Source organism: Sturnira hondurensis, unplaced genomic scaffold (assembly GCF_014824575.4).
Source record: "Sturnira hondurensis isolate 20B ecotype Veracruz unplaced genomic scaffold, ASM1482457v3 Scaffold0006571, whole genome shotgun sequence".
In the NCBI taxonomy this organism is placed as follows: domain Eukaryota; kingdom Metazoa; phylum Chordata; class Mammalia; order Chiroptera; family Phyllostomidae; genus Sturnira; species Sturnira hondurensis.
In genome coordinates, this window is record NW_028079202.1 from 298,273 (window position 1) to 309,779 (window position 11,507).

The window sequence follows — 11,507 nt, forward strand, 5'->3', positions numbered from 1 at the left end:
GGGGAGGGAATTTCAGGGGAAAAGGGGAAGGATTCACAGAAACAAGTATAAAGGACGACACATGGACAAAAACAAAATGGGGGTGGAAGTGGGAGGCAGGTGGGGACGCTGGGGAGGTGGTATGGGATGGGAGTAAAAGACAGAAAACTGTACTTGAACAACAATTAAAATAAAATAAAATAAAATAAAATAAATAAAAAAGAAAATATTTTTGCGATACATAGTATGGTTTTATAGCACAAGCTCTGTGATCCAATAATTCCACTTTGAGGCACATACTCTGAAGAAATCTTATAATTGTGCACCAGGAGAAGTGTACAAAAAAATTCAAAGAAGCAACATTCATAATATTTTACAAATCTAGAGAAAATGACAATTAACAGTAAAATGGATAAATAAATTGTAGTACATGCATTGAATCAAATATGGAGCAATAAAAATGAATGGAATATAGTTGCACAAATTATCAATAATGAAGTCTAAAACAGTGTTTAACAAGAAATATAGTAAAAAATATACATTGTATTTTGCAAAACAGACAAGAATATGAGGTCTGTCCAGAAGGTAACCAATCATCTGATATGAAAAATAGAGACACTTTTTGAAGAAGAGACAAGAAACATTGTACATAGGACAATGATGCCTCAGTCCCCTTCAAAGTAGGCATGTTGGGACCTCACAGAGTTTTCCCAATTGCCATCAGCTACACCATATTTCCTTGAATCTCATACATGGTCTGAAATCTCTTTCTTTTCAAAGGTGATTTCAGTTTTGGGAAAAGCCAGAAGTCACAGGGCACCAAATCTGGGCTGTAGCGGGACCAAGTCACTTGGATGATTTGATGTTTTGTTAAAATACTGCATGAGACACAATACATGAGCAGGCGTGGTGTCATGATGAAGCTGCTAGTCACCAGTTGCCATAGTTGCAGCCTTCTGAAACATCCTAATAGCTTCCGCAGAGGTACATTCAAGCTTAATGCAAAATTGGATACAGATTCACTGCTCTCCTCACTCAGTTATTTTGAATGTGATGGTCACACAGTACACATGCTCTTGCAACATCACTGACCACCCCACTGACTAGTAGAGTGAAGACATCATTGTTCACACATGCACATTTTGATCCACACTCCTTGGCTTCTCTGTTACATTGGTGTCAGGCAAACCTTCCTCATTATATTAATAATTGCTGAACTTTTTCCAGTCAGACTTTCATAAAAAACATTATCTTGAGAAGGAGATCAAGATGCAATTAGGTTGGAATGCAGGAAGTGTTCAATGTACAAGCAATGTTTTAACTTTAAACCATTCTTATGTTATATGTGTTGTTTTTATGATGCTGTTTTATGTAAATATGGTAATTAATGCTCCAGTTGCTATGTTGATAACATCTTGTATAGACATCTTGGTACTCATCATGACGTTCTGGATATTCTTTTGATAATTGTTATTTTACATTTCAGATGCAATTCTTTTAGTTTCCCATTTTGAATGTTCACACAATTCTATGGTTGACCACCTTCAGAAATACTGTGACCTGTCATGTAGTTTCTCGCTCTGATCATGGATGTCTGTTGTTTACTTAGCGTCATGGTTGCTTCTTGGCTGACTCCTTTGTCTGTGCCCAACTGCAGCCTATGAGTTTATGTTTCTGCTTTTGAGATAAGTGTTATCCTTTGTCCCTACAAGTTAGTGTATCTCCCAGCTGAAATATTTGTTGGTATCGACCTGTGACCAAGGGTGTTTCATCTAGCTTTGACTCTTTCTTCATCATATGTCTTCTCTTTCTGCAGTCTTACACCCATGTCAGTTGTAGTCATGAAATTCCTTTAGTGGCAGATCCTCTCTTTAAAACTGTGGTTTGAACCTAGAAAATTTTTCCAACCTCTAAAAGACTTTTGTTTCAAAATGTCATGCAACTTTTTACTATAAGTGTGCTGACTTTAATTGAATTGCCAATGTTCTTTCTCTGAGGCCAGTTTACTGATGACTCAATGCATTTCCTCATTGATCTTGTCTGTAGTTGAATGCACACAAATTTTAGATCAATGGGAAAACTTATCTTGTCCAGATAATAAATAAGATTTTTCTTGCACCTAATCATCATTATGAAGGCAATCTAGACCTCAGCAGACAGAGTAAGGGCCTTTGATAAAGTTAAAGCAATTTCCTGCCCAGTGAGGAGACTATGGTTGCATCAGAGTGACAGGGGTAGGGTCTCTCCCATTCAAGTTTTTACTTTCTATCAAAAGCAGCTTTGATTTTGGCTCTTCTTAACTGGGTCCCTGTGAAGGTGGTAGCTTTAACAACAAAGTTCTGCTCTGCTCGAGAAACCTTTGGGTTCAATCTGTAGTGCAGCCTTTTCACAAGGTTGCCCACACGTCCCTCAACAAGTGAGCTCTACTATTCACTGCTGATAACTCAAAAACTATGTTAAGTATTAGGGTTTTTTTGAATTTTTGAAATTATGAATAAAAAATGCCAAGCAAATTAATATCAAAACTAACACACACTCACAATCACACACACACTACTACACTATCATGAGAAACTACCATGACCAATAAAAACCAGTAGACTTAAAATTGGTGTAACTAGAAGAGAATATAACTAGAAAGATAAGGCATTTTCAAAACTGTATAAAAGTGATATTAATTTGACACATTTCTCTTTTTCAATGTAGCTGGCCAGCAAAACTGACTTTCATTTTAGTTAAAACTTCTGAGAAATATAAATATTTATGAGTATATTTTATTACTTATTATCAATTTTCACATAGAGAATGTAATAGGCTCATATGCACTGAGTAGTTCTTTTTTTTTAATTTGGAATATGCAGAATAGTTCTCTCTGCCAAGGTTAACAAAAAGCTCACTCAAAGTTGCAAAGGCAGGATTTACAGTGTGGACTCAGAGGTGTGACCTTATTTACTTTCCATCCCTGAGCTAAGTGCATTTGCAATTGACTTTGATCAAAACTGAATTAGAGGAAAACCCTCCATGGCCTCCTGAGGTTCAGGTCAATCTGGATCAGGATGCTGCTAAATCTACAAAGTACTGAAATAATCCAGGCTCAACAAGATACACTGCATGCATTATCACCATTTCTAATCTCAAAGCATAAGCTTCCAAATCTAGTTGTAAGCCCAAGTTAGTATATATTATAGAAACATGAAGGTCTAAAGAGTTTCTCAAAGCTAAGTCATTCAACCAAGAAAAAAAAATACTACAAAGAACATGGGTTTGGCATTAAACAGACTTGTTTTCAAATACATTTTCTGTTTGCCTTAAGGGTTTGATCTTCAAAACGTATGAAGAACTCACACAACTCCATGACAGAAAGACAAACAATCCAATTTAAAAATGGGGAAAGGACCTGAACAGACATTTCTCTGAGGTGGATGTATAGAGGGCTCATAGGCATATGAAAGGATGCTAAGCATCACTATCCATCAGACAGATGCAAATTAAAACCACTATGAGATACCACTGCACACTGATTAGAATGGCCATTGTAAGCAAATCAACAAACAACAAGTGCTGGTGAGGTTCTGGAGAAAAGGAAACCCTAGTGCACTATTGGTGGGAATGCAGGCTTGTACAGCCATTGTGGAAAACAATATGGAATTTCCTCACAAAACTGAAAATAGACCTGTCTTTTGACCTGGCAGTTTCATTCTGAGACTATATCCTAAAAATCCTGCAACAGCAATTTAAAAGAACTTGTGTACCCCAATGTTCATAGCAACGCACTTTACAACACCCCAGTGCTGAAAGCAACCTAAGTGCCCATCAGTAAATTAGGGGATCAAAAAACGTGATACATTTACATGATGGAATACTATGCAACAGAAATGAAAGAGGAGCTCTTACTCTTGGTGACAGCTTAGATGAATCTGGAGAACATTATGTTAAGTGAAATGAGCCAAGCAGTGAAGGACAAATACCATATGGTCTCAACTATAAGTGGGACCTAATCAACATAGCAAAGAAGCAAGCAGAATATAATCAGAGACAATAAAATTAAGAAGAAATTTACAGTAACCAGAGGGGAGTTGGGAGGGAATAATGGAGTGAAAAGGGGGGTGGCCATTAAGAAATGTGTTTAACAGACACATGGAGAAAGCCAAAGTGGGGGTAGGATCAAGGGTGGGAGGTGGGGATGTCTGGGGTAGGAGAAGTTTGGGGGGAAATGTAGACAATTGTACTTGAACAATAATAAAATAAGGACAATTTTATCTATATTAATGCTTTGCAAACTTTTCTACATATAGACAGGACTAAACTTAGCCATAATTTATAGGTGTGTCTATAAGGCTTAGTAAAAAATCCATCTTGTATTCATTTGAGAAATACAATAAAATATTAGGTAAATACAGATATTGATGTATTAATGACCTACTAGTTGTATTTCATAATCAATTTCATCCATTAGTAAAAGACTTTTTCAAGTTTTTTTTTAAGTTCAACTTTTTATTGACTGTGTTACAAAAGAGGTTTAGTCAAAAGACCAAAGCCCATGCCTTCATCAGATTTGTCAGATTCTTCTTTCTTTGCTTCCACTTTCTTTTCCTCAGCTGAGGCAGCAGCAGTTGAGGGGGCAGGACCTTCTGCTGGTGTAGCAGTAGCTGCTGGAGCAGGTCCACCAGCCCCTACATTACAGATGAGGCTCCCAATGTTGACATTGGCCAGAGCCTTAGCAAACAAACCTGGACAGAAAGGTTCAACATTTACACCAGCTGCTTTAATGAGGGCATTGATCTTATGCTCCATCACTGTCACCTCATTATCATGCAGGATAAAAGCTTAGTAGATGCAGGTGGGCTCTGGGACTGAGGCCGTGATATGGGCAAATGCTGGGCAAGCACTGCCTGGAGTTGTGCTAGTTGTCAGATGACATGAGGGCCTCACCCCAATACTGAATTAACTTCCTTGCTAGAACTGAGCACCTTAGTGACAGCTGAAAAAAAGTTTTTTTTCAAGTTTTATGATTGAATAACTTTTTATAATAATTTCTTTAAAATGTTATCATCCATATTATCTTCCATATCATCCACATGGAAATTTGTACAACTAGGTGAAACATATAAACCCTTCAGAACCATTTAAAATGTGCAACTGAATTATGTTTACAGTCAAATAACTCTACTTTTACTGAGGAATACAAGTTTATAGTTATAAAATAAGTGTATTTGAATATAACTGAAATTTTCATATAAATAAATTTTAAGTAAGTAGAGCTTTCATTTGCAGAATTTTGTGCACTTTCTGAGCAATTAATTATTCTGGGGCAAGTTAAGATAGCACTATTGTTTCCAGTAATCTGTTGCTATATAACAAATCACCTTTGAATTTTATGGTTTAAAGCAAGGATATTTGGTTAATTTTCTCAGGAATCTGCCCTCTGGGCACGGCTTAGCAGGGATGGTCCATCTCTTCTCAAAGTAACATCAATGTGGTAGCCTGACTGATGCAGGAGGCTCTACCTTCCCGAAGTTCTTCTCATTGGCTTGACAGGCCCAAAATTTCTGGCCATCTGGGTGGGTCCCTTTATGTTTGTCAGAGAGTAAAGTGTTTACAGCTTCTTGCTGTTGACTGAAACTCTGATTTCCTCCACAGCAGGATTACTCGTGATTCACAAAAAATGGCTATACATCATAGAAGAGATATAAACAGTGATCAAATATATGGGCTCTGTTTCCAGACCATCAGAATTCAAATTCAGGTTTGATATTTTTCTAGTTGTGTGATTTCATGAGCAACAGAGATTAACATAGATTTTATTCATAGTTGCTACAGGAATAGATATGGCAAAACAGTGTAGCATTATGCCCAGCAGACAGTCCAAGTAAAAGAAGTATATGCTTATTAGTCCAATAGTAATAAAATTGTAGATCCACCCTGGCTGGTGTGGCTCAGTGGACTGAGTGCCTGACTGTGAACCAAAGAGTTGCCAGTTTGATTGTCAGTTAGGGCACATATTTGGGTTGTGGCCAGGTACCCAGCAGGGGCATGAGAGGCAAGCACACATTGATGTTTCTCTACTTCTCTTTCTCCTTCTCTTCCTCTCTCTCTAAAAATAAATAAAATCTGAAAAAAGGGCCTCAAAAATAAAATAAGTAAATAAAATTGTAGATCCAATAACACATCTATCTGTAAGCTTCGTCTCATCCCATGCTTTACAGTAGTACTCATTTTTATAGTCTTCTTCAAGCAACAATTTTATGCCCTTCCACCCAATTTTATCAGTTTTTTATTTAGACCCATGTTGCTTCACACCTCCTGCCACACTTTCCTCCCATTACCTTGTTTGAAATGTTTCCTCAGTCATTCTCCCCTGCGCTGTGACAATGTCCTACAGAACTCATACTAAAATACTAACAAAGAGGCTCAGGAAAAACAATGGATTTGCTAGATCTGTAATTGGGGCTTCAACTGCATTCTTACCTATTTTTTATAGTCTTGATATCACTTTTCAGAACTCAATTTTTATGAAGATCTATTTTTTTACATTTAGGAAGATATATTTTTTTATATTTTCTATAGCAACAGAAAATTTAATTTCACAATACAAAATTTAATTTAAATTCGTTTGTAGTTGTGTAAATTAAGCTTTTCTAAGGCAATTTTTTTAAATTTCAGTATCATTGGTATATAATCTTATATTGGTTTTACTAGTTTCAGATTTGTAGTATAGTGACTTGACATTTTTATACCTTACAATGGATCACCCCACTATGCCTAGTAATCACCTGTCATCAAGCAAACATATCACAATATTATTGACTATACTCCCTGTCTCCTTTTTCACTCATTCCCCATAATCTCATCCCCTCCAGTAACCATCACTTTGGTCTATTGTTCCTATGAGTTGTTTTCTTCTGTTGTTCACTGTTTTGGTTTTTTAAGATTTCATATACAAGTGAGATCATGTGGTCTTTCTCTGTCTGACTTATTTAATTTAGCACAATACCCCCTAGGTTCATCTGTCCTGTCACAATTGGCAAGATTTCATTCCTTTTCATAGCTGAATAGTATTCCATAGTGTGTAGAATGTATATGTGAATACACACACATGCACACACACTACATCTTTTAAGTCAAAAGCTTTAATTCAGGGAACAAAGGCAGTAGGTTAAGTTGTGATTCCCCCTGCATTTTCCCATATTCTGTTGCCAAGACTGGCATCCAGCAGGACTGGCATGAGAGCAGAGTATGCAGTGACATCTGTCTCTTGTTATTCTGGGTGTCATCCAGGGACAAAGCTATGAAGAGTAGAGAACAGAGGGGTGGGAAGAGAGAATTATCCTAAGGAGGGCACAAAGGGTTAGTTCAAACAGGGCCATAGATACAGCAAACCTCCTGAGTCAAGGTAATGTTCAACACACAAAGGGCATTTTTTCTGGTATATGTAAATAGATTATAAATATAAAGAATATATTGAATATCTGTAGAGGTCAAAACATCATCAGAGAGTCACAACCCAGTCATTTTATGATTTTGCCAAGGAAGACAATGGAGACAGGAGAAAAGGTCAATTCTCTGGAAGTGGGGCTAGCAGGAAAAGAGAATGAAGCGGGCTTGGGCCATATGGCCAAGGTCAATGTTTCATTTTCATGGTGTCAGTTCTTTGGGGTGTGTGGGGGAATCTAACCAGCCACAGATGGCCAGGGGACCATGCCAGAAGTGAATCTGAAAGTGACTCTGAGGTCTGACCAAAGAATGCAAGTGACTTGTCTCAAGGGATAACTTAAGGCATTTTGAGTAAGCAAAAATTTTCTGAATGGTGATTTTACAGAGTAAGCTGCCCATGGGTTTATTTTCCACTCCAATTAGTCTCTGAGCTAAAAATGTTAATTCATCCTCAAGGTGATAGGGAAACTGAGAATCTGATTTCTGTCCCTCCTCTACCTCTAACAAATCTTTATTAAACAAAGGAAAGTAATTACCCAAATGGAAATTTGGGAAATTTGGGTATTATTGATATTACAAAATGACTGGATGGAAGGCAGACAAAATATGTCAGTGTCTAATACTATGTAAAACTTTGCCCCAGGATTTAATTATTAGGTCCTGACTAGTTGATATTTCTTCCAGATTCTTCAGTCTTCCAAGAGGATTTTCTACCTAAATACTCTTCACAAAAAGCTTTTGGCTTTATTGATTGACCTTTGGCTCAGATTTTGCTTTTGATAAAAATATGTAATGGTTAAATTTTTATATCCTTACCCATTTCTCTGGATTTTCTTTACCACCTGCAAGATAAGTGTGAATATTGTCCAAGTTGATTACAGGTTTGTCAGTTTTTCCTCATGCATTACAAAGTTTTGTTGTACTAAAGTTTCCTGTAAAGCTTGAAGTCCTTCCTTCCTTCACTGCCTTATAATACCAGTCTAGTCTCATAGCTGTACTTTCTCATAACTTGAGATAATGGGAATCCTTTTCCTCTAGAGTCAGGTAAGCACTTTTTTTTGGCTTTGGGAACTACTTTGTCTCTGCTGCAGCTAATCAGCTCTGCCTTAGTGTGAGAAGGGACTAAATAGTATGCGAAAGATGGTGTGCCATGTCCTTGTGAAATGTTATTTACAAATAGGCAGCCTGTAGGCCACAGTCAGAGTTTGTTGATGTTTGGATTTTGAAGATAAACTCTTCTGTTGTTTCAGAAAAAAATTAAGAATTTTGTTAGTTTTGTTTTAATCTTTAGTTGTACATTTATGATACAGGCTCATATGAATAATTATTTATTCTTTTTTTTTAAGATTTTATTTATTTATTTATTTATCTTTAGAGGGGAAGGGGAAGGAGAGAAACATCAATGTATGGTTCCCTTTCGTGCGTCCCCTGCTGGGAGTTGACCTGCAGGGAACTGGCCTGCAACCCAGGCATGTGCCCTGACTGGAAATCAAACCGTGATCCTCTGATTCGCAGGCCTGTGCTCAATCCACTGAGCTACACCAGCCAGGGCTATTCTTTCATTAAACCAGAATGTCACTCAATGACACTTTTTCATACTCTTAAGAAATGAGCTTTCATTCTGAAAATTTTTCTTTTACTAGACTATACTGATTAGTTTCTCCATCTTCTCTCAATTTTATTCTTTGTTATTCTACTGAAGAATGTTTGGAATTATTTTTTTAAATCCTCACCCAAAGATATATTTACTGATTTTAGAGAGAGAGGAAGAGGGGGAGAGAGAGAGAGAGAGAGAGAGAGAGAGAGAGAGAGAGAGAGAGATGAGAGAAACATTGAGCAGAAGACCTCTCCACATGTGCCCCGACTGGGAATCTAACCTGTAACCTAGGTATGTGCCCTGACTGGAAATCAAACCCACAATCTTCTGGTGTATGGGAAGATGCTTTAACCAACTGAAGTACACAGCCAGAGAAAAATGTTTGGAATTGTTTGTTTGTTTTTTGAGAGAGAGAGAAAGGGAGGGAGACAGAGAGGGAGCAGAGAAACATCTCTGTGAGAGAGAAGTATCAATTGCTTGCCTCTTGAACATACATTGACTGGGGACTGAACCCACAACTTTGGGTTGTGCCCTGACTGGGAAATGAACCAGCGACTTTTCACTTTGAGGGACAATGTCCAAAGAACCACACCAGTTAGGGTGAGAATAGTTGGAATTATTCTTTTTAAAAAACACCTTCTAAACTTTTTAAAAAAGTAATTTATTCATTTACATTTTAGAGAGGGGAAGGGAGAGAGAAAGTGAGAGAAATATTGATGTGTGGTTGTCTCTTGCATGTCCTCTACTGTGGACCTGGCTGACAACCCAGGAATGTGCCCTAGACTGGGAATCAAACAGACAACCCTTTGATTCACAGGTGGGCACTCAACCATTGAGCCACACCAGCTGGGGCTGGTTGAAATTCTTGAAACTAGTCATTATATTGTATAATTTTTGCTATACATACCCCTAATTTTTTTCATTTAATATTTATTGGTGTTTTATTTTCACTGTAACAGATTCAAAATAATTGCTTTCTCCATTTTTTCTTAGGGTAGTTTGGTTTTCTAGTTTATTGTGTTTGGTGAATTGCTTTCTTTGTGATGGTTATACTAAAATATTTATTCTTATTTTCTTATATCTGTAAATTACTATCTGGAAAGAACAGTATTTACAGTGGGATGTGTGAATAAGAATCAGAATGAGTAGGAATCCATATTTACCATCAGTGAAGGTTAGGAATTTGGGACAGAAGTTTTGCACTTACAACAGGAAGGGAAAGTACTGTGAGGCAAGATAATTTTTATTTTGAATAATGGGATTCCCCTCACCCTGACTTGTCAGTTCTAAATACTTGATATTTTATCATGTGTGTTTCTCCTAAATGACCAGTGTGTATCCTCAGTCAGAGTTCTCACTTTAGAGAACCATGCTTAAGGTTTCATTTCAAATCCCATTAAAATAAAATAAGCATATACTAACACTGTACTTTCCACATTCCCAGTATCATTCTGACCATTTTATATACAGGGTCTGGCAAAAATAATGTCTGCTTTAGTGTGGTTGGTAGGGTAATAATATGGGTGTATTCATTTATAGTTTTAATTTGAACATTTCATCTAAAATGTCATGTGGTATGCATGAGTACAATATTGTTATGTTATAGAATTAAATATTAATGATTTTATAATAAACTATTTTGGATTAAGAAGGGGCATTATTTGTGTCAGACCCTGTATATTATCACATTCAATTCTCCCAACAACTCTAAAAGAGCAAATATTATCTCTGGTGCCAAAGGGGAAACTGAAATTTGTGAAGGGTAAAAACTTGCTCAAGTCTACATGGTTAACACTAGGGCATTTGGCTGTGGACTCATTCTTCACTATCACACTATTCCTATTTACTTGGTGATAATCCTCAAGTCATTTTTTCACAAGATTCAGAAATCGTAGCCTCATTCCACCTACCACAATGGCCTATTTCTTCCTTTGTTGTATTTTGCGAACTTAATCTTGGGATATCAGGATTGTGGAAAACTTTAGTTGCTTTATGCATCTGTCTTATGGCATGTGAAAGATTTATTTCTCAGTTTTTGTGGGGGCTACTTTGCCCGCAAGTCCCCCCCGTCTACCACAGATGAAAGTAAACACTACCAAGACATGATCTGCTTGGGGAGGAGATGTGGCCAGTTTCTTAGAGGAAAAAGGCCAGGAGTCCCTTCCTCCAGGGGCTTTTATTGGGTTGTAATACACAGGAATACAGAGCAGCAAGGATCAAACAGTAGATAACATTTCAAAGAAATCTGAGGGCTTAGTCTGAGTCAGTGTCTGTCAGGAAAGGGGGTTGCATAAACTTTGGCATACATACTCACTTCTTGCTTGGACCCTTAACATATGAATGAAAGCTCTCTTATCAAAGCTGATTTCACAGGATTTTTAGGAATTCTTTCTTATGCCTGATTTACCCCTGACACTGCTCTAGCAAGGCAAGGAGCTGCATGGCCTCCCCCATTATAGGTTTTCAGGCTTAAGTGGATTAGAGCCAGGAAGCACTT

The 11,507-nt window shown here is 37.3% G+C and overlaps 1 protein-coding gene across 1 annotated transcript; it reads right to left on the reverse strand.

Annotated features, from left to right (window-relative positions):
* Nucleotides 1-4,443: 4,443 nt before the first annotated feature.
* LOC118989885 (60S acidic ribosomal protein P1-like) lies at nucleotides 4,444-4,820 on the reverse strand. Its single transcript, XM_037050235.1, has one exon. The coding sequence runs from the start codon at nucleotides 4,771-4,773 to the stop codon at nucleotides 4,486-4,488; it is 288 nt and encodes a 95-aa protein (XP_036906130.1). The 5' UTR covers nucleotides 4,774-4,820; the 3' UTR covers nucleotides 4,444-4,485.
* Nucleotides 4,821-11,507: the final 6,687 nt, after the last annotated feature.